The 22,819-nt window shown below is 48.8% G+C and overlaps 4 protein-coding genes across 4 annotated transcripts; all 4 read right to left on the reverse strand.

Annotated features, from left to right (window-relative positions):
- Window positions 1-199: 199 nt before the first annotated feature.
- On the reverse strand, window positions 200-2,014 carry BT62DRAFT_926046 (Aldo/keto reductase). The gene is made up of 8 exons (XM_043184936.1): window positions 1,733-2,014; window positions 1,597-1,678; window positions 1,319-1,543; window positions 1,247-1,255; window positions 1,052-1,193; window positions 795-998; window positions 569-744; window positions 200-519 (listed from the first exon to the last, which is right to left on the reverse strand). The coding sequence occupies exons 1-8, from the start codon at window positions 1,972-1,974 to the stop codon at window positions 433-435; spliced, it is 1,167 nt and encodes a 388-aa protein (XP_043045360.1). The 5' UTR covers window positions 1,975-2,014; the 3' UTR covers window positions 200-432.
- A 1,109-nt stretch (window positions 2,015-3,123) lies between these two features.
- Window positions 3,124-5,265, reverse strand: BT62DRAFT_1071069 (cellobiohydrolaseI). The gene is made up of 5 exons (XM_043178721.1): window positions 4,322-5,265; window positions 3,508-4,271; window positions 3,404-3,453; window positions 3,280-3,354; window positions 3,124-3,226 (listed from the first exon to the last, which is right to left on the reverse strand). Exons 1-2 carry the CDS (start codon window positions 4,922-4,924, stop codon window positions 3,510-3,512), a joined length of 1,365 nt encoding a protein of 454 aa, XP_043045361.1. The 5' UTR covers window positions 4,925-5,265; the 3' UTR covers window positions 3,124-3,226; window positions 3,280-3,354; window positions 3,404-3,453; window positions 3,508-3,509.
- Window positions 5,012-5,564, reverse strand: BT62DRAFT_999583 (uncharacterized protein; the record flags this gene model as incomplete). Its single annotated transcript, XM_043190832.1, has 2 exons — window positions 5,012-5,375; window positions 5,443-5,564. 2 exons carry the CDS (start codon window positions 5,562-5,564, stop codon window positions 5,012-5,014), a joined length of 486 nt encoding a protein of 161 aa, XP_043045362.1.
- Window positions 5,565-5,663: 99 nt separating this feature from the next.
- On the reverse strand, window positions 5,664-21,833 carry BT62DRAFT_959764 (putative peptide synthetase; the record flags this gene model as incomplete). The annotated part of the gene is made up of 51 exons (XM_043188516.1): window positions 5,664-5,833; window positions 5,886-5,972; window positions 6,029-6,681; window positions 6,739-7,126; window positions 7,181-7,783; window positions 7,838-8,105; window positions 8,164-8,277; window positions 8,324-8,626; window positions 8,674-9,638; window positions 9,689-9,942; window positions 9,996-10,056; window positions 10,107-10,441; window positions 10,498-11,653; window positions 11,705-11,833; window positions 11,881-12,017; window positions 12,075-12,090; window positions 12,140-12,204; window positions 12,257-12,333; window positions 12,381-12,510; window positions 12,560-12,709; window positions 12,767-12,986; window positions 13,038-13,056; window positions 13,108-13,211; window positions 13,264-13,549; window positions 13,597-14,577; window positions 14,629-14,830; window positions 14,888-15,125; window positions 15,170-15,422; window positions 15,473-15,619; window positions 15,672-15,765; window positions 15,818-15,878; window positions 15,928-16,043; window positions 16,100-16,222; window positions 16,272-16,301; window positions 16,350-16,488; window positions 16,543-16,662; window positions 16,710-16,722; window positions 16,777-16,883; window positions 16,937-17,203; window positions 17,256-17,744; window positions 17,797-18,129; window positions 18,178-18,353; window positions 18,404-18,559; window positions 18,612-19,176; window positions 19,231-19,719; window positions 19,772-19,961; window positions 20,012-20,193; window positions 20,245-20,508; window positions 20,557-20,705; window positions 20,756-21,428; window positions 21,480-21,833. The coding sequence occupies 51 exons, from the start codon at window positions 21,831-21,833 to the stop codon at window positions 5,681-5,683; spliced, it is 13,584 nt and encodes a 4,527-aa protein (XP_043045363.1). The 3' UTR covers window positions 5,664-5,680.
- Between the last annotated feature and the right edge of the window lie 986 nt (window positions 21,834-22,819).

Raw genomic sequence — 22,819 nt, forward strand, 5'->3', positions numbered from 1 at the left:
GATTCCAACGTCGTCTCGTGCTAGGACTGCAGGCCTTCACGTCAAAGACATTCCTCATTCTGGACGACATAATGGTAAGAGACTGAGGTATGATGTGTCCTGTCAAGGCTAATATCTGTCTAACCCCCCCCCTCCGGGAAATGCCGAAAGACCGGTACTACTTTTCTCTGACCCTCTGTTGCTTTCTGGCCCACTTTTTTGCACCTTTAAATTGTTCGGCTTTATAACTGTTCTCAACTGGATATCGACATATCTACACCATTACCGATGCGGGCGGTATTGCTTGTTGATTTAATTTCCGATTGTACTATGTAAGGACTCCATACTGTTGTCTTCCATACCACCGTCTTGACATACACACAACAGCCATACTACCCGTGGTGGCCCAAAAATTTTCTTGAATGGAACCCAGATTCCGAGTCTTGGTTTTGCTTACTTGGGCTTGATAGCTTCCGCCTTGGGCCACATAGTCATCGGCGCAAAGCCATCGACCAGGGCAGACGACCTTGTGCCATCACCCTACGCGACGGTATCAGAATACCGACCACTCGAGGAATCAACTACTCACAATCAACCAGTTCGGGAACCCAGGATCAAACGGCAGAACGCCCTCGAGATACTCAGCCTGCTCTTTCGACAGGGTAATCGTGAGTGCTTCGATATTCTTCTTCAGATGTTCGACTTTGCGACCACCCACAATCGGGAACACGTAGGGAGTCTTTTGCAGGTGGTACGCGATGGCAACTTCAATATTCTTTCAGATTCATTCAAGGATGGCTGAAGGCTGAACGAACCTGCTTGGATGCTCTTCGCACCAACTTCATTGGCGACTTTCTCAAGGGCAGCGGCCATCTTGATTTCAGCTTCATTGCGCTCCGGTTTGCCATCCTGTGTGAATCCTTTTCGTTCTTTTGCGATGTTTTCTTTAAATGCTTGGTCTTCTGCATTTGTACGGAGTCTGCCTGCTCCAAGAACACCCCAAGGGGCGAGAGCGAGACCTGAAAACTGCGACTTAGCGCTTGGAGTAGGGACAGAGCGCCAACATGCAAACCTAGGTCGCGAGCCATGGGGATGATCTCGCGTTCAAAAGATCGATCCGTCAGGCTCCAGTGACCTTGATAGATGCAAAACGGAGTCTTTCCGTGGTCAATGGCATATTGATTGGCTTTGGCGACGAACCACGCCGGAGTATCCTACAAGAGACGATTTTAACTAACCGCCTAGATTGACAAAGTAAAAATGGTACCGAAATACCCTATGACAGATACGTGATGAATGCTTCAAATGATACTTGCGCTGAACGGAAATCGAAACTCACGAGATGTAATACCTTGCCAGATACCACAAGATTGTGCAAGTTGGACATCAGCTCTTCAACGCTGGTCTCCCAGTCATAGAAATGGACGTATAGGATATCGATGTAGTCGGTCCGGAGGCGCTTTAACGAAGCATTAATGGCGAGGTGCCTGGCCTTACTCCCATTTCCAACATAGTGAACTTTTTGGGATATGGCATCATCGTGCTGTTTCCAGGGACCGCTATACTGCAATCATTCAATTCAAATTGCTGTTTGCCGAGCAATATTGGAAGGCACACCTTGGTTGCAATCACCATTTGGTCCCGGTTGCCTCGCAGTTCCATCCATTCGCCTATTAGCTCCTCGGAGGTGCCATCTTGACTAAAAAGCATAAAACAAATAAGCATCGCGTCTATCATCTACACGAATACCCACTAATTAACGGCCGTATCTATGAAGTTACCGCCTAATTCGTAGAAAGCATCCAAAAGCTCAAAGCTTGATTCCCTGGTCACTTCTCCCATTCCCTGGCCCCAGGCGGTACCAATGGACATTCCTCCCAGTTGAAAGGGCGAGACACGAATGCTCGCTCGCGGCGAGAGTAGCCTGTACTGGCCCAGGGGACTAGGGGCATTGGGAGGCGGAGGGAGAAAGGGAAGGCGTTCTGTAGAAGCCATGAGCGGATAGGAAGTCTATCGAGCTTATATATGCATGTGGCATCTGGCAGGGAAGATAACGTCAGAATGATGGCGACACGTCAGGGGATGACTACACGAACAGGACGTCAATGATGATTTGATAAAGAACAGAGACAGGAATTTCAATACTGAGTCGCAAATACTCATACCTAGACCAGCCGTAGCTCAAGTCATCCTTGGAAGGTTACCATCCACTTCTAGTTTACTTTCAATCCTGAGACTCTGCATCCCAATTATCTTGGGTAGGCTTGATACCACCCAACCAGGAACTGTCCTTCAGGAACCACACAACCCCATCGATATCTTGGGTCATGAGCCTCCATCTTTCTCAAATTCGTCGTCGAGATCAACCTGGGTCCGGGCCAAACGACGAATCGGTATGAAGAAACAAACGGCATGGCGAATATCTTCTCTGTATCCGATTGCAAGAAAGAACTCCAATCTGGGGTTGGGTAGAGTCTGACGCAGTATCAGGAAGCTTGAGTGGGAATCCTTGAGTACATTGTGACATACCATAATGATGATCCACCGTCCAGCTAACGCGTGTTATGCTGGCTATGCCCCAGAATTTTTGTGGACTAGTGTCAGTATCAATTGAGTCGCTCCAATCAGAAATTTATGCATATCCTGAGGGGCTTACGCAACCTTGTAGTCACTTCCCATTGGATTGATCGATCAATCAAAATTAAAGAAAAGAAAACGCCTATGACACAGAGCAAGCGAAAGGAATCACGGGAAAATTTTAGACACCTGCCCTAGGAAGTAAACCAGGGAAAGCTTTCGTGGCTGCTAAAGATCTAAGTGCCAGTGGATGAGCAGGATCAAGGTTTGGTTACCTTGGCCCGCCCTCGGTTCAAACTATTCTGACCGCATCTGCCGTAATTAATGAAATAAACGCCCCTCCTTCGTCGGACCTCGATATCCAATACTTGCTATTATTTGGTCTCGCACGTTTATGACTTCTATTTCTATAAAATGAATAAGTAGTGTATGCTAACAGAGGCATATTTTTCAATTACCTGGCTCTAAACTCAACAAGAATCACACCTGGATATTGAGAACGTGAGAAACGGTGAAAGAGCTATTTTCCGTAAACCGCAGGTTCTTAACATAACCTCGGGAGTTGGGAGTAAAAAGACTTTTATTCGTTTCTACAATGTAGAATTTACTATATCTGAGTGGTTTTGGCATGTATCAAGCGCCTTTGTCCTTTATAACAATGTGCAAGAATCTAATACTTAACGATTAATAACGTGGCAAAGAGGTGGAGAAATTTTCACTCACCATAACTCACAATCGATCAGACCAGCTGAGATGGGGAAAAGGGAATAAAGGAACGTGAAAATAGCCATGAACGGTCTAAAATCAAATTTAGCAAGCCGAAATCTATGGGGACGTTCGGACTGACTCGAAGAAATAAAAACGAAAAGCAGCCAAAGTCAAACATCGACGATTTGCCTAAAGACTAAGAGTAAGCTTCGCGATAGTAGAAACAAAAGGGGAAAAACTGACATTTATGAGCTGCTGAAGGTCGACCCAAGATCACCGTACTTGATGTTCGAGAAAACGACATAGGAGCTGGCGGCCGACGATTCGACATCAGATGGTACGCCAGAGCTTGTAGAGCAAGATCCACGGGCGACACCAGGGTCGGAGGCATCAGTATCGGTAGGGTAGTCACTGTCAAGCCACAACATGTTGGCAGTGTGGTCATCCCAGACACTCATAACCAAAGCCATGCCAGACTCAAAGGCATCACCCATGACCGCTAATCCACCACGGCTGGCGAAGGAGTCGGTGTCACCGAAGGCGGTCTTCTGGGCGGTGCAGAAGTCGTCTGTGATGGAGTTGTACGAGTCCATGCCGTCGATGTTCGTAGCGGAGTTTTGGATAACTTCACCGTTCTGAACGTAAATGCGCCGGATTTCGACGAGGTCGCCGGAAGTCGTGTTGTCGGAGGTGATGAATTGAGTAACGACGGTGAACGTGGAGCTGGTATCGACGGTCAGGCCAGTGCCGAGGAAAGTCTCGTTTCCCATGCGGTATGAGTTGAAATCGCATCCGTCTTTGTCACACACTCCATCGTACCTCTCGTCACCATCACCGCAATCAGTGCCGTTGCAGCGCTGCTGCCCGGAGATACTGCAAACGTGAGGGGTGTAGGCGGCCGCCTGGGAGTTGGCTTCCCAGACATCCATCTCATTACAGCACGAGCCGTAGTAGCCAGTTCCGGAGTTGGAGTCATTGGTGGAAGGAGTCCAGTCGAGAATATTGGCCTTTTGAAGACGTGAGAAGGGAGGGAAAATAGCAAACGTAAAGTACAAACCTCCCCGTTGATGAACTTGAGGTCATGAGGACACTGTGTGTCGCAGTAACCAGTTCCGTACTTGGCACCAGCCTTGTTTGTGGAGTATTCCGACGTTCCACCATCAGCATCCATCTCCACAAAGTACAGAGCACCGTTGAGGCCGCAAGGGAGAGTCGACATGTCGACGTCGAAGGTAAACTCCTTGTTCTTCAAGTTGAACATCTGGTAGGTGTCCTCGTCGTCGAGAAGGTAGACACGGCTGCCAATATTAGAGCCAGTGACAAACTTCAGAGTAAGCGCATCATCGTCGGTGGTGATACCGTAGGTGCCGGAGTAGTCTGCACCGTCCAGGGCGCAGCTCGACGTACATGTGTCGACGTCAGTACAGATGGAAGTGTCCCACTCATTGCCAGTGTAGCAATTCGTGTAGCCACTGGTAATGTGGAGCCAGCGCCAATTCGCGTCGAGGACAACCGACTTGGACTGCGAAGTGCAGCTACCGTCAGACGTGCACTCTTGGATGGTGAGAGATGGATGGGTTTCTGTGGTGTAGGTGCCAACCTGCTGGCCCCGGGCAGAACGAAGGAGAGTGAAAGCGACGAGTGCAGCTACGCCGTACATTTTGGCTGTAGTGGATTGACGATCCTGGGGCAAAATTCGCAGTTTATATACGAGCCTGATCGGAGAATATCTGGGGATTATTTCTCGCTAAACGTAGCCTGCGAGAGTGTCGCCGGGTACACAGGTAAAGAAAAAAGGAGAAAAGAAATGCCAATATTCAGTAGCAACCGGATACTTCTCGGTTGGTTGGCCAAGGTCGCCTTTTTGATGCTGAACTAGAGCTCGAACACTTTCGACTCCGAGGAGACACCGATAGATAAAACTCCGCGAAATCTGAGAAGGGGGCCGAGAAATGTCGTTCACACCTCTGCGCCTGAAGAGCCGCCATCGTGATCGCGAAGTGTCACAAACGTAGAAAAGGGTGTCGAGACCCGACGGATCCGAAAAGCCGTACTTCCGGGCCGCTCTACCGGGATGAAAGGTCGGTTCTGTGTCTTGTCGCTCTTGGAGTCTAGGTCGCCACTATCGTCGGTATTGATGACTCAAACCCCGTAGCTAAAAGGATCAAGATTCTTCACATCATAACGATGCATTTAGGATACGTATTCGTCGCGTTCTCTCGGAAAAAAATGGGTGCTTTTGTATCCACCTTACCCTCCAAGTCACCGATACGTAAATTCTCCAGCCGCTTAGAACACATGGTTACCATTTAGGATCGATGCAGATGCTGCGGTCCTGATGCACACCCAAGGCCATAATCCACGTGACAAAATGAACTTGGTATTTCTTCAAAAACTATCGTACTTCTATAAGAATTTACAGCTCCTCCATAGCAACGCTTACTCCGTCCGCGAAACTACCAATTACTTCCCGAAGCTCTTCCTCATTCAGAATGGCTTCATGACAGCGAGCAGCGACCCCAATCGTGTTCGTCTCCGCATTCAAAGCGACATCAATGTACAAACCATACTAGCAACATCAATCAGAACCAAGTCACAGGAGTACAAGCCCACGCGCATACCTTAGGAAGATGTGAAAGATCCAACGTGTCGACCGACGACCGAAGCTCGAAAGGCTCTTCAGCAGCATAGTCAGTAGGTACCCCGACCTTGACAGGAACGATCAGTAAATTGCCCATGACACAGAAATTAAAGACACGCGTACAGGGAGAATCTGAAGAAGCGAATCATGGGAGATCGTCCGGATCTTGTTGCCATGCCAAAGCAGATTGATGAAGATATTAAACAGCGGCCCGTCATATTGAACCCATTTCAGAATCTCCGGCAGAGCACTTTGTTCAAATGCAGTACGCCTTCCGAGGTCTACTTGAAGTTGACGCGCTACGTCGCCGACTTTGCCAGGATCAGCTGCTGGGATGCACATAGGCAGAATGTTGACACAAGGTCCGGCGAGCCTCTCCAGGTTGTCAAATGAAGCGGCGCGGCTGGTATGATACACGCCTAACACAGGAGAGTCTTGTCCGGTCAAGGTCTTCCCCACACGACCCCAAACCGCCAACACTAGGGCTTGAAGACCAAGACCAACTGCTTGACAGCGCGACTGCAACGAGTCTGTCGAACTAATGATAGCAGGAGCCCGCACGAAGACCTGCTTCAGATCAGAGCAAGAGTGTTTGGGTCCCAAAAGGGACGATCCATTGATTTTTAACGAATCCCGCCAAAAGGTGGCCTCGGCGGCCCTATCCGACTTAGTAGAGACGTGTTTGATGAACCCGGCAAAGTCTGGAGCGCTCGTGCAGTCGAAGCCTTGGTACAATGCGCACAAGTCTGCAACCAGCAGAGGAACAGACCAAGCATCTAGTAGCAATAATGTATCAACAGACGTCATTGCCCTCGAGATCAGTCGCTTCTTACCGTATGTGGCATGATGGAGTACGAATAACAGCGCGTCTTGCTTTCCTACTCGCACAAGCTTAATACGGCCTGACGGAGTAAACAAGGTCGATGGCCGACGGTATTCTATTCGTACTTGCTCTTTGACGCATTGCTCGAAATCCCCATCAAATTCGGTAAAGCTCCAGCTTAGATCATTCTTCGGAAGACTCTTTTCAATAACTTGAAGAACATTGGAAGAGGAAGTCGCAGCAAACACGGTACGGAGGATGCCGTGACGTTTCCGAAGAGCATCCCATGCCTGACGTAGTCGGTCAACGTCAAGCTGTTTTGAGGGTTTGTACACGAACACCGGCTCGTAGAACGTGCCACCGCAGCTGAGCCATGCACAAAGATGATAGTGTTGACCCTAAAGGCAGCCATTAGCATCAAGTACAGTATAATTATGTTGGTTGGAACATACAGGAAGGACAGGTAGCACTTCTTCAACGTCCTCATCTCCGAGACCTAGAAGCTCCAATACCTGCGCGCGTTCATGGTCTTGTACAAGTTCTCTCGCAGACAAGATTGCATCATGAGCAGAGCTTTGGGAGACCTCATAATTACCGCAGATCCCGGCGATCGTCTCACCCGCGAATACGTCCGATACTGCGATGTCGAGCCCTTGACTTCGGCACCTGGATGCGATCTGGATCGCAGCAATGGAGTCCAGCCCAAGGGCATAAAGCGGTGCATGAAGTCCGACGCGTTCGAGAGATATTCTGGAGATTTTTGAAAATATCTGGCGTAAAACGGTCTCGTTCGGCGAAAATTCTCGAGTGGGTTCATCAGCATCGTCTTTAGATGGTGAGGGCGCGACGAATTTCCGAGAGGCAGTTGCTACCTCTCGAAGATTGGGGGGATAGCTTAGAACGCTATCCGAAGGTTCAAGGATGATGTTTTCAAGTGTCTCTCGTAGGATCTCAAGGTTTCTTTGCAGTTCGTCCTCAGAAAATACTCGAGGCTGACACCCGGCTCGAATCTCTAAAACGTCACTCGCATGAATAATTTCGAGATTCAAAGGATACTAGAAAAATAAAGTCAGGATGGGCAGATACATAGTTAAGAACTAAAGACCCACCTCGGCTGGTGACGGGTCGCTTGTCAGGCTATATGGAATCCACAGATCTGATCGTGATCGGCTTTGTTCTCCAGTATGCTGCTGGAACACAAACAAGGTGTCAAAGAGCGATTCTCCAGTGGAAGTGTCTGCGCGCCACTTTCGTTGTATAAGACGAAGAGGGACATGATGATGTGGTTCACTTTGTACGTTCGACGCATGCTGCGCCTGAACGGCCTCGGCATTTGTCCAAGCTGTTTGGGATAGCGTAAAACGGAATGGTATTGTGCTGAAGTTAAGTTTACATTTATGAGTAAATTTTCTAGACCAAAAGAAATACCTCTCACTTGAAAAGCGGGCCGCTGGCGTGCAATGCATTGTCAAGGTCGATCGCACGACCAGAGACCACTTGGCCAAAGACGACATCCGGTGAGCCTGTGATACTAGCCAAGGTTTTTCCCCTAAGAGGTGTAAGGCATATGAAAGACAATTCGATTAATCACCCACCATGCCAGAAGAGCAACGGCTTGGACTGTCACACCCAACGTTTTGATCGTATCAAGAGCGCCTTCAGGAAGTGTTAGTAGGGTTCGAGCGAGGTGACCTCGTGTCGTAGTTCCTTGTCTCATTGGTAGTGGTGCACAAGTGAACTTGGACAGACGCTTTCGCCAAAAGTCCGACTCGTCCTTAGAACTGTGCAAGATGAACGGTACAGCGTCAGGGAATTGCGGACGCTTCAAAGGTTCGATTCCTCGGTATGCAGCGGCGACATCGTCGAAGATGGAAGGCAGAGAAAGCCCATCGTAAAGACTATGGTATGTAAGTGCGGAAATATGGCACAGAGAGAAAACTCTCACCAATGATGAATTAAGGCGATCAGAATTCGGGTATCTGGAGCGCATATAAGGTGAAAGGACAGTGGCGGTATCTCAAATGCATGTTCATCCTGAATAGCTTCTGATTCTTTGATTTTCTGCCCCAGTGAACAGATGTCTGTATTGGAAGAAACCGAGTACTCCGTCCAACGTATGGATGCATTACTATGCACCGCAGCGACCCAAGCGTGATCGCCTTCTGGACATGCAATGAACGAGGAACGTAAGATATCTGTTGACGCAATTACTTGCTCCCAAGCAGATTTAAGGCGAAAGGTGGAGACGGATGGATGTAGCTTAATCACATGATCTCCCATGTACAGCCGACCGCTCGACGCGACTGTTTGAGTGAGCATCCCGGTTTGCAAAGGCGTTGCCGGAAACATTGCCGTGATTATGTCATCTTCGGCAAGAAGCCGAACGATGGGGCCGTATTCGTTAAGGAGACGCGTTTGAAGGCCTTTAAAGGCGCTCACAATAGCGCCGGCGGACTCGGACACTTCCGCAGAAGATTCGTTGACATAGCCCACAAGTTTCCCTATACAGGGATGACGCATGATGGCAAATGTAGGAACGGCGAAACCTTCAGCTCTCAACTGCTGGGCCAGGCGAATGCTGGTGATAGAATCAACCCCAAGGTGGAGGAAAGAAAGATCCTTGGTGATAATAGTTGGATCTACGTTGCAAAGTTTGGCAACTACGTCTCGAACTAGAATTTCTCGAGGAGACCAGGTCGTCGGGTCATACAAGGCACGTTGTAATGGCACACTGGAAGACAGTGATGGCATTGTTGGCGTTATAGTTTGGGTGGGATCAGTGACAAGATTCGCCATACGGGACAACAGAGACGTGACGGAAGCGCTCAAACCAAAGCTAGGCGTGTAACCGGCGAAGATAGTGGCAGCGTTTTCGTTTGGATCAGCTTCAAACGCTACAGCCAATGGATGCTATAATTGAGATCAGTTAGCAGATAATAGGCAACGGAGGACATGCTTACGTCGATGGCTGCCTTACTCTCGAGGACTGACCAAAGTTTATGGGACGGGGACGGGGACAATGTTGACCGACTAAAGTTGAACAGCGTATCAAAAAGTTGTTCGCCAGACCCAAGCCACCGTTGTATCAAACGAAGAGGAGTATGTTGATGTTCCATCACAGACGATAGATCAACCTGAACTTGACGGGCGATATCGGCAAATATTTGAACGTCTACAGCACGAACCCGGACAGGTACAGTAGTAATACAGGGAGCTAAACAGTATAAAAGTCACAGAGAAAGCGTCACAGAGGAACAAGACACATACCCAACATGTTATCCACTCCGTCGACTAGCAATGTACGACCTGACAGAACGACACCAAATACCTTAAATGTCTATGAGGAAAGAATACACCAAGAATGTCCTGAAAACATACAGAATCATTGATCTTCTGATGCTCTCCTAACGCAATTCCGAACGCTGACAGTGCCAGAACATGGAGACTGATATTCAAAGCACGAGCAGTTTGCTCGAGCACAGACAATGGTACACCGAGAACATGTCTTTCATGATTAGATTCGAGGCTGCTATATGTATGAGTGATGGCGGGCTTGGGGGCATTGTCGAGATAATCAGAATAGAATGAACGAGCCAACTCTTGCGACTGGTGTGCGAGATGGCTGATCAAGCGACTGATTGGAGCACGTTGGAGGGTAAAACACCCTAAGTACCGTTCATAGATCTCTGACAGGAGCATCGGCAGCGATTCACCTATATGGAAAGACGTGTCGGGTAAGCAATTTTATTTTTCTAAGCCGATAACATACCATCGTAGATTGCGTGATGCATAGTAAGACGAAGAAGTGTAGACCCTGCCTTCGACGAATATAATGCAAGCCGAATGGGCGGCTGAGTTCCGATATTCTGCACTACATCGAGTTCGACGGCACCTATATCTCCGCGAAGAATGACTAGAGGATCTTTGTCATCCGACACTTCGACAACCGACCAGACATTTGAGACACAGGAAAGAACGACTTGGACCACGTTTCTGTCGTCGATGAAAAAACAGGTTCGCAGGATGTCGTTTGCAGCAATCGTTTCATCAATCGCATTGCGAAGCTGAGACACGTCTGCCTCGTCAAGACGTAAAATGAAGTGATTGACGTAAACGGGCTGAGCAGAATTGAGCGTGTGAGCAATCAGTCCTTCTTGCAATGGTAGACAAGGCTGGACGAGCTGGATATCATGGTCCGAAAGATGGTCCCGAACCCGTTCCTCCAGATGAGTCTCCATCCGCCACGAGGACACCTGACTCCTGTCTTCGATAAGTAACCGCGATGATTTCGCCAGCTTCGATACAGATGGTCCAGCGAGAATGACATGTGGAGGAACAAAAAAGCCCGCTGCTTTCATCTGGAAACTCAAAGAGATAGCACTTAGAGAATCAATTCCAAGTTCTAGTGTCGTCGTGTCGGCATTCATGGCGTCGACGGGAACCCGTGTGATGCCACTGACGATGTTGCATATCTCTTTCTCGAGAGTCGTAAGAGGACGCGAGACAGACGGCTGTTCACTCGGATCACCGAGAATCACCAAAGGAGAATGAATGAACACATGCTTCAGGCGCTTATGATCTACCTGCGAAGAGAAAACGTTGGCAAGGGGGATAAAGTCCAAGGGTATTATCTTGTCGGGAATTAAATGCCGGGAGAGTCGGCTTCGACAAGCAGAGTGTATAGCTCGTGCTAGTGTCGCATCTGTCATGCAGACATTCGGTAAGGACCCCAGAAATGGGTCGGCGTTCATTGAACGCGATATGAAGGAGACAACATATGTCTGTAATCCCTCCGGGTGATCAAGTGCTAGTGTGTGCACATTCAAACCCTGCTGAGCTAAAGAAGAGACCGCCTCAGAAATCTCGGCAAGGTCGAGCTTTCGCCCCCGCAAGAACACTTCATTACGACGAAACAAGTCAACCGACTATCAAAGGCAGGTTAGGAAGGTGACCACAGGAGGAAAACTGCAGCATACTTCATCAGCTCTTACACGAGCTATGGAGCCTGTTCTGAGGATGGGTCCATAGGGGGTGTTGAGAACAAACCGTCCCACCAAACCCGGCAGGTGGCCAGGACATACTGACTTTCCGGACAAATATAATTCCTAACTATGATGAGCAGAGGCATATGATAGCTTGAGAGAGAACGCACTCCCTCTTCACCCCGAAGTGTGGGTTGCATAGATTTGGCGTGGAGGATGAGAGCCGTATAGTTTCCGAGAATGTTGCCCACATTCCAGTTTGTTGTAGTGGAGCAGTACTTGCCCAAAAAGCAGATACCCGCTGTTTCTGAAGACACGAGAGTCAGTTAGGGAGAGAGCACAATTAGGATCAGATAAGGCTCACCACTCAGTCCAAATGCCTGATCGAGTGGTTAGAATGTGTCAAAATGCATTAATGTACAAACTTACCGACAGAACAGTCAGATCGGATGATTCAGTCCATTCATCCAGGAGCGGAGAATGCGACAAGTGGCCTTTTAAGGGAGAAAATGAGGACAGAGACGCATAAATGTCCGGTGTACTAACCAGTCAAGATCGTGCACCGTAATCTGGGTACATCGCAGGGCCGCACACCTTTTCGCTCTAGCCAAGCGGGGAGTAAACTACGAGAATAGATAAGTTTAGGCATCAGACAACAAGGTCTACTTACATAGCATGGGTGACACCGGTGTTATTTAGGATCGTTGGACAATCGTCCTGTAAAAGACCGCGCGGAACACTTGTTATGGTCATCCCGGTACGAAATGGCAATAAGAGCTCGAGGAGATGTCCATCGCACGCTGACTCAGTTGTCAACAAGCATGAATTGATAAAGACCTGTCTCCTTACATAGCGGTAGCCAGCTCAGGAAATCTCCTGCGTCGTTGAGCGAGTGGTGTAGGTGGAGCTTGTAGGCGCATGCTTCGACGGAAGCAACCACGCTACTCGAGGAAACAAAACAAGGGCGAGAGGTGCTGAGGTGTCCGTCTCCAAACATTACTATGATAGTAAGTCAAAATAGATGTCATGATTGACAACCACTGTATATGGACTCACTGCAAGTAACTTCGGGGGCTGTATATGCTGGTGCGGATGCAGGGTAGCGAGAAACTTGCTGCGCGTGGCGCGCGTCATCGATATCAATAATCTTTGCGGGCTCAATAGAAACAAAGTCTTCCGCACAGCTCGCCACAGTGAAAACTAGAGTAGCACCTCCAGCGCGGAATAATAACCTCTTGCGAAAGGCAGGAATCTCATACCCAATCGGAAGATAAATCTGTTACATGCTTCTAAGGTCAATGTGTTTAGTCACAGAACAAGTACTTACAGAACCAGACTTCAGTATCCTGACATTTGAACGTCAGTCGCAATCGTATCTAACGACAGTCAGAACGCACCCGAACTGATAAGCGAACAATGCATGACACTGGGGCATACACAATGCAATAACACCAGGATATGTGGTTCCCCGACGAATCCAATTAGCGATGCGGTTGGAGGCCTAGAACGCAATTAATGAATAAGTCGCAGTCCGCGATCTACCTTCGACGAACCTCGTCAAGTTCTCTGAAAGTCCACGTGGAGTGAGGGCCTTTCTTCGCTTTATAAATAGACACAGCAATGTCATCTGGGGAGGTGAGTGCGCGCTTCGCCAGCCAATGGACGGGCTCAAAACCGGATGAACTGGAGGAGGTTGGAAAGGGAATCGACTTCAACACAGAGAGATGGTGCTCCTTCAGGCCAAGCGATAGCTTTGAAAGCGGTCTGTCCAAGGCTTCTAACATGACTGTCAACACCGCACTGAACTGATCTGCTAGTAGTTTCACTTGTTTGGAAGCCCTGTTGCTTGATCAGAAGGTCATACCGGGGGTAAGGGTGGCACGTACATAAAGTCGCTACTTCCTAGAACATTCACAACCACTTTATCAGCTGTGACGGCGACATTAACTGCCAGAGGGTGCTCCACGCCGAGACTTGCGATGTCAGTGCAGTCAGTCCATAAGCTTTGAGCAGTCTGTGGGTTGCCTTCTTCATCCACAGAATATATGACAAAGATTGCTGGAAAAACTGGCTGGCGAACTGGCTTCTGAAGTATTCGACGAACTCGCTGCAGTGAAACAAATCTGTGGGTTACACACTTTGTAGATAGGCTGGAGATAGCACTGATGAGGCTTCGAGGGGAGGAATTTCCAGTGACGTTCGCTGCGACTGGAGTGGTAGTTATCAAAGGCGCTATTGCACTCGCTAGCTTGGCATTTCCTACGCGGAGGGAGAGCGTTTCTCCGAAGACAACCTTATCTGTTCGAAGGTACGAGGATAGAATAAAGGACCACGCTGCTTGTAAGACATGGCTGATAGAGGACTGCACCTCATTCGCAGCAAAGGCAAGGGCAGTTCTGTCAGGTTCGAAGGAAGCAGCATAAAAGCGAGTTTTGCGACCACAATCCTCGTGAGAGGACAGATTTGGCCAGAGATTGGCATGCTCGTCTGCAAAAGGACTTAGAACATCTTGCCAGAATGCGTCAGACGTTTTCGGATCCGTGTTGCCAGACACCAGTGACAGAGCGCTTGATAGTTGGAGGCGGGGGGTGAGATCGCCTCCTTGATAGGCAGTCTGTACATCAGCCAGGAGATACCCAATGGCATCCGCGTCGTACAGCGCATGATGGATGCTCAACATCAGCCAAGATTGAGTATCGTTGTCCGTTTCGAAGATAGTCAGCGACCAAGGTGGAAGCTGCGACCCGATTCGGGACACAACGATGCTCCGAGCAATCTGTTCTGCATCATTATTTATGTTCCGCCTATTGCATCGCTGGTGAGTAGCATGAACGAGCGGCTGCTGTAGGAGAGCTTGGATAAACACCCTGACATTAACGAGTCAGCGATGCAACCACAAAGGAAGGAGTAGCACCAACGGTGAAGAGGTCGAATCGCCACCGGCTACAGAATAAGCAGCTGCAGGGAGAAAAACAATCCTTAGGGCCTCCGTGCAGGTCGCAACGTTCACCCATGCCTCTAAGAGTTTGTCTAAATCGACAGCCCTGCCGAACGAAAACAGTCGATGGGACCAATACGCCGCTTCGTGTTTGATTGTTTCACCTAACATGCCTTCTTGTACTATGCAGAGCTACTCGTAAGTTCACCATAATCAGTTGATTGGCGGATGAAGCTTACAGGGTGTGCACGGGAGGATGCGCTCCACACCTTGAAGACTACTTTGCACACGTGGTCGCCATAGCGAGTCGAACTCTTTGAACCATGTACATATGGGCACTGAGTTGGGAAGTTCGTCCGATTCGCTAGAGAGGATCATTCTAGCCAGTTGCTTGGTGGATGGATGGCGTAGAATGTCACTGACAGCAACGGGAAGACCTGATCCACGAAGGCGCGAAGCCAGCTGAACTGCACGGATCTGCTACATTTAGCTGCATACAAAAAGCAGCGATATGGACTCACCGAGTCAATGCCTAGCGCAGCAAAACGGGTGGTTTTGCTGATAGAATCAACTGGTGTATCTGTGAGGTCCGACAGCACAGTCCTGATCTTCTCCTCGCCGTTAGACCAAGTTTTGTCGCCGTCGTCGCCCATCGCAACGGCAATGACTGATTCCCACGCTGAAATATCCATCGAAGCATAATATTCTCCGAGGGCTGCTCTATCTATCTTATTAGACGCAGTATGTGGAATGTGTTGGACCACCACAATAACGCTGGTTAAGCGGTATTAGTCAACAGATATCAAAGGGTATAGTCAACGCACTTCGGATGCATGAAGACGGGTAACGATAACTCTGCATGCCTCCTAGCAGCACAGGCAATGGCGACGGCTTCTTGGTTAGTGCATACTTTTCCATCGTTGTCAAGGCTGGGTGCGGAGATGAAGGTACAGACAACCTTTTGAGGACGACTATGTGTAATTCGCTTAGCACGTGAAGGATTGATGTGCGATTCAAACTTACTCGGGTCTGGAAAGTAGCATCGTAGATGCTTCCCTTGCAAGAAGGTGACAAGAACCTAACGCTGCACTAATTTCGGACAGTTCGACTCGGATACCTGGTAGATTATTGAGATACACATTCGTGACAGCATAAGAAGGGAAACGCACCACCTAGCTTTACCAAATCATCATTTCGACCAACAAATTCACATGTACCATCGTGAAGGAACTACAGCAGATGTCAACAATATGTATGTTTTTGGTTGCACAGAACGTACGCGAACGATGTCCCCAGTCAAATATATCTTCCCAGCGATAGGATGATTGATGAACTTCTTCAAAGTCATTTCAAGCTGATTGTGATATCCACGAGCATTTTGATGACCACCCAGAGCTGCGGCCAAGAATGATAAGTCGGTTGAAATCGCGAAGCGGAGACAGGCGCTGTACCCAGTTCGCCCACAGCGCCACGAAGCAGAACACGTTCATTCTTGACGGCAACGCAACTGACAGTCGGGAGAGGAAGGCCAACATTCGGTGCTTTGGTTATCTCATTCGACCGAAAACGACGATCTGTCTTACTGTTAACAATCTTGAAGCCCACAACTTCAGAATGCCTTACATGTCGCGATTATAGTGGCTTCCGCCGGACCTGAAAAAATATTGAGAACAGAAGAATATGACCGTGCAGATTGCATACCGTATGTGTTCAGTGATACTGTTCCCGGTCGGGACCAGGCATCTGCTACAGTATCGGGCAACTTCTCTCCGATACTAATTAGGCTTTCAAGCGAGTTACAGGCATTCAGTGTGGATTGCGCCATAAAGGCCGGAGTCAACTTGATTACACTATTCGTCAGCCATCAGACATGTCCATAAAAGAAACGGCGTACGAATGCGTGCGTTGCTTGAAAACTATTTACAACATCCGCAAACTGCCCGACAAGGATGTCTTTGCTGGAAGAGCAAAGTGTCCCGCATGCCTTTCCCAGAGCGTAGAAAACATCGAGTATCTTTGTTCTTTCAGTTAAGTTTGTAGTGATAACATAGCGTTACTCACTGAGACGTCAAACCTAGAAGGCAAATGTTAGAACAATTGAAATTATCGCTGGAATTTCTACGCCTACGTGTATGCAGAGAAATTCAAACAACGAACACCAGTAGAGTTAAATGGAATCACTTCTTGCAACACTGTTAGAGCCTGCACCGCCGCTCTGTGTTCGATCGGTACGCCCTGACAGATATACGATGAGCTATGGACATTGAGTGTCAGAGGAAGCAGCAAACCTTCGGGGCTCCGGTAGTACCACTTGTCCAGATTAGATACGCTAAATGGGCTGAGCTGATGTCGACGACCGGCACATTTTCAGGTTCGTTGAGTAATCGTATGTCATTAAGAGCTAAAAGATCCAGCCCTTCGGGAATAGCCGTCCGTAACTCGCGGCATGCCTCCTGATTTGGAACCAGCACGACCGGCCCTCCAGCTCGAAGAAACAAGTCTTTCTTCCGTAACTCTGGAGCAGCATGGTCCACCGGACACCAGCAACCTCCGGCCTAGATAGGGCATCAGATGAAGTGAGACAAGAACGACTATGAATCAACGAACTTTAACCACACCGAGAATGGCGACATAGAGTTCGGGACACTTTTCCATGCACAGAGGAATTAGTATGTCGTAGAGTTCGCCATAAGTCTTGACCAGGTGATGCGCCAGCTGGTTCGCTCGACGATCAAGCTCACCATAGGTCCAGCGTACGTCCATTTCCTGGTGCATCAAGTCAGCTTTGAACCATACGGCTAGGGCGTCGGGTTGTAACCGGGCATTTTGTTCGAATTCATGATGGATGAGAGTCGAAGGCAACACGGGCTGGAGTGTGGGTATAGGATTGATGGAAGCCTGCAACTCGTGTCGAACACTAGATGTAGCATGCAAAAAAGGCAAGTCCGGTGGCCTGTCTAGGATATTGCTGAGGATATCATCAAACTGTTGTAACATGGCCTCGCTAGCTGTAGGAATGAGAACGTTGTTCGAGCACGTTGCTCGGAGACGAATCAAGTCGCTTTCCTCGGGCCAGATTTCAAGGACGACGGCGAACTAGGATACTTTTGTCAACTCACATAAAAATGATGCTAAATTTTAGCATTACCTCCGTGGCCATGGCCGGATATGTCACTGATGTCCATAGCTCTGTCTGAGATGCTCCCTGTCCGAACTGCTGCAAAGCAACTGTAGTATCGTAGATGATACCATTGGTACCACTCAAAACAGTGACAGGAGGGTGGCGCTTGATAAGACTGTCAACATTACTCCGTACCAAGCGAGACAAAAGGTCGCGCGTAGTAGCTCCCGTAACATTGCGAACGCGCACGGGTACCGCCGTAAACATGGGACCGACAGTGTGCTCGAGAGATTCGGAAGTACGTCCGCCAACGATGCTACCGAAAACAATGTCCTCAGCGTCGGACTCAGAGTAAGCAAGCTACCCAAAAATCAATAGAAGGCAAGCAGTGTTAAAAATATAGCGCACCAAAATGCTAGCCCACGCAGCTTGTACCACAGCTAATGGCGTCACGTTGAGCTTTCGAGCCTTGCGAGCGAGGTCAGACATAGACGTCGATGACATCACCGTCGACACATGGAATCCTTTCTGCTTAGCGGACTGGCGAAGGCCCGTGAGATCGGGGAAAGAGTCAGGGGTGAAATCTAGTTCAGTAGTCAATATGTGAACAATGCTAACGTCTCGAACGGGTCACCTTTGAGCTCCTCGACCCAATAATCATTACACGCGTCCATATCAGCATTGAGAACATCAATAATGGCATTCTTGAAGTCCTCCCGAGGGACAGCCGCGCAGGGATCGTGATACAAAGCAGCGAGTTCCTCAAGCATGAGTGCAAGTGAAGCGCCGTCTATGATCCTTGCTAAGTGTATGACAGATGTATAACGCGGAGAAAAACTCACCGAAAAGCGCGTGGTGAAGGGTTAGCACAAACCTGACATCAGACGAGTCAGTATTGTGCATTAGTGCCACTGCCCATGGGTCACGAAGCGACAGATTTCGAGGCGTGCGCTCAACATAGTCTTCTACCAGCATGTCCACATCCCCTCCCGATTCCTCAATCCAACAAAAGTTACATTCTTCACCAGAAACCAATGCAAATGGACTAATGGTACTGTTATCGATCAAGATGAATGAAGTGCGCAAGATGGCATTTCGGTGAACCACGGCTTCCCATGCCTGCTTGAAGCGATTCGAATCAACTCCCTGTGTGAGGGTATAAACCGAATGATTGATGTAACCGGATTGTCCCTCAGAACGTAGGTATAAAGCAAGCAAACTGGCTTGCATAGGTGTAGCCGGCATGATCCGGGCCATGTGGCCGTGTTCTTTCCATACAGCTGCACCAGCCTCGGCTGCGAACTGCTCCAAAATTTCAACGTGCTTCGTAGGAACATCGGTATCGGCGTCTTGGTCTTGACTCTCCATGATCCTCCGAGCAAGATACACAGGTGTTGGGTTTTGCAGCTGAGAGAAAATCCCAAATGAGCTGACGCGTCAAGAAAAAAACCTGACACGAACCACATCAAGAATGGCTAAACTTTTCAAACCGGCCTCGCGAGCAAGGGTCAAGAAACGAACACCGCGCAGGGAGTCAATGCCGAGGGCGATAAAGCTACTGTTAAGCAAAACAGAGGTCTCTTCGAGTTCTGCGGTCTCCGCCACAAGCTTAACAACAGTCTTCAGGATCTCAGGATCTATATCACTTCCAGCATCTTCCTTGACCTTAGCAATGGACTGAGCCTCTGAGAAGAATGCCGCCACAAGTTTCGCTATAGCTCGACGATCTGCTTTTCCAGCCGTCGACTTGGGTGTTGTCTGTGCAAGAAAATAGCTGACAGGTCGCATATGTGCAGGAAGCCGAGCTTCAGCGACGCGTCTCACTTCGTCTATAAGACTCTTTTCTTCCGGCGTAATTAGGGCAAGAAGCTGTTCGACGCCGGAGTCAGACTTGTGAACAACCGCGTGTGCTGACTGAACACCAGAGACGGCGGATAATATGGCTTCGATCTGCAAAAGACCGTTAGTCCTGGCCAGGTAGAACATTATGTCATATACAGACCTCTCCTAATTCCACACGCCTGCCACTAAGCTTTACTTGGTCCATTCCCATGCGTCCAAGGTATTCGATTCCAGACCATTCACCTACATCGTCGATTACAACACGAGCGCGATCACCTGTGCGATACACGCGTCCAACAGCATCAATTTCTATGAATGCACGGGATGTTTGCTCTGGCATGTTCAGATATCTAGAGCTCACTTTGAAATACAAGCAAACCGACGGAGAATATGGACATACCCTTTCGCCAGCTGAGGACCTCCTAAGCCCAGCTCTCCCGGAAACCCAAGCGGCACAAGTCTGGGTTCAGTAGGATGCAAGATCATCATGGAGGCAGTGGATATAGGCGACCCAAGGCGTGAGCCAGATTCATTACGGGGATGAAGACGCAGTGTCACGTTGATGGCAGCCTCCGTCGGACCCTGAGCAACTGGATTAGCCTGGGTATCTCCCCTGGTGAAAAGAGGACTCACATAAGCATTGCACAGGACATATCCCTGGTCTGGTTTGCTAAATGCTTCGATGACACGCTCGGAAAGGCGTTCACCCATGGTCCAAAGCTCGAACGACGGCCCTATGCGTTCAGGACGTAGCATAGCCGCAAAGCTTGGAGTGGCCATCATATGAGAGCAGTTGAGCTCTGATAGAACAGCTTCCGGATTCGTAAGCAGACGTTGACGATTTGCGGCGCATATCGTCGTGCCGGATGAGAAATTCATAAATGTCTCCATAAGAGACTAGAGAGGATGAGTGCGAGAGGACAATAGAGAGTTGAAATAACTTACAGGGTCAAAAGTTGCAGCAGCAAACTGGAACCATCGGGTTCCTGGAGGAAGAGCACGAACCGCAAGATGAGAAGAGATTGAGCACGCCGCTGCCAAATGGGTAATCTGAACACCTTTGGGTTTCCCCGTCGAACCGGAGGTGAAAAGAACTACCAGAAAGTGAAGAAGTTATTCTATATATTTTGGATTTGTTACGCACCATATGCCAGATCTGATTCGCAGGGAGGTTCCCATTCCAGAGGTGCTTCTGCGGGTGCACACGCAGATGCTACATCTACCCAGTGCACGTCCTCGATAGCATCCATCCATTCAGGACGGAATCCCATCCCAAGAACAACTGGTGCACCAACGTCCCGAACCAATTCCAAGATACGCTCAACTGGAGCAGTATCTAGACCCGGAAGAGGTGAAAACGCACAACCAGCACGTAGAACTGATATGTATCCGACATACAGCTCCGGAGAAGGAGGTACTGCCAATGGGATAATGCTCTTTCTCTCATGGACGAAATGATGCAGAATCCGGGCAATCGTATAGGACCGCTGGTCCAATTGGCGGTAAGATATAGCACGACGAGGAGCATTTTGAACATCCAAAAAATCAACGGCCGTTGCATCTGGATTAGCAGCGGCTTTCTGGAGGAATGCACCGTGGAGAAGAGCAGGCCGTTCAGCTGAAAACGGGTAGGCCTGCGGCGGATGATTCACGAGAGAAAGTTCGTCATCGTTGGTACAGAAAACAGCAGTACCGCTTTCTTGGGTATACAAGTGCAGCAATCGCCATGCTAGAGAATTTGGAATATGCTTTTCGGAGAACTGGAGGACAAGAGACGAGGATCTGATTTGGAGATGGAATAATACGTGTGCAAGGGTCTGCCAAAGCACGTGAGTGTGTGAATTATCGTCGGGAGCACAGTTGCTCACCTTGGGTTCCGACGACGACGACGACGACGATGATAATTGAACCTCGACAGCCTCCAGTCCGGTCACCTGGGAATTCCGGAGAGTGATGACACTCTCTGTTGAATCTTGCTCGTCTTTTCCCTCTGCGATAACACAAGCATCGTCTTGAAACCGAAACGCAAACTCGCCGGTCGTCCCTATCAGCGTGCGTACAACAGCAGCGAAAGCCAAAACATCCGCTGACGAAGAAGCAGAAATGTTCAGTTTGATGACAGTGGTCGGGTCTTGGGCGCCGCCAACGACAGAAGGGAAGAAACACGGAACACGGGTTGGGGGCAAGGCGCGCACTGGCTCTTCTGGCGACAAAGAATCCATCTTGACGTATACCACCTTCAGTACGTCCTGGACTCTCTGACTGTGCTGTTTTCGGGGGCTTTTTTTCTTTCGATAATTCAAGCATACGCATCTTATCAGATAATTTTTTGGTCTAATCTTGGCCTGCGTCATCGAATTGGACCTATCTGATCTTATCAGATACTTTCGGCTTCCGGGATTCTTTCAATTCCAAATTTCCGAAGAACTTACGTTCCAGAATACATTCTATCGCCATCTGTATAAAAACCATGCGGTCCTTCACTTCTGGAGAGCTATAAACATGCGCTGTACTCGTCCTACTAACCAATGATATTCACAAGAATCACAACTTTGGAGACATGACCTTACGGTCCCATTCTAGTTCCTTACAGGTAAGAAGTATCAAACAAACCACACGACTCCTAGCCCTGTGGTTATGCCCTGATATCTACATGCGGATCATTCAAGGCTCAATGAACAGCCATTTCCATCGGATTTACCACCATTTGAGAATTTTGACTTACTAATTCCCGTTCGCAGTCGACGCGCGGTTGCCAACGATACGCATGGTGCATGAACGCCACTGAATCTGACTGATGCATTGTCCGACCAATGAATTGAACATTGTATGTGGCTTCTTCGCGTCTCCAGGTTTCGTGGCCCATATTTTCGGAAAATAGTCTTACTGAGGTGACATTACTAAAAGTGTCCGATGCAAATCATCTCAAATAGAATGGTCATAACGGTCCGTCACCATCATGCCGCTCATATTATGGAGAAGGTTACAATCGACCCGAGTGCGCAACCTAAGCCTGCCTAGGCCACCTAGGCTCATAACAGACATGGGATGACAGTAACCTTCGGATCGTTTTCTAAGAAAGGCGTCAGCCCTGACGAAATCGGCGTAAGGTCTTCATGGTTCATCCGTTTTCCAGCCAAATTGACAAAAATCATCAAAAAGCCGATGAATCCGGTCCTTCAAGTCCGCAAGGCTCCCTGTCTCCATA

The sequence above is a fragment of the Guyanagaster necrorhizus genome, assembly GCF_019112545.1.
Source record: "Guyanagaster necrorhizus MCA 3950 unplaced genomic scaffold BT62scaffold_2, whole genome shotgun sequence".
NCBI lineage: Eukaryota > Fungi > Basidiomycota > Agaricomycetes > Agaricales > Physalacriaceae > Guyanagaster > Guyanagaster necrorhizus.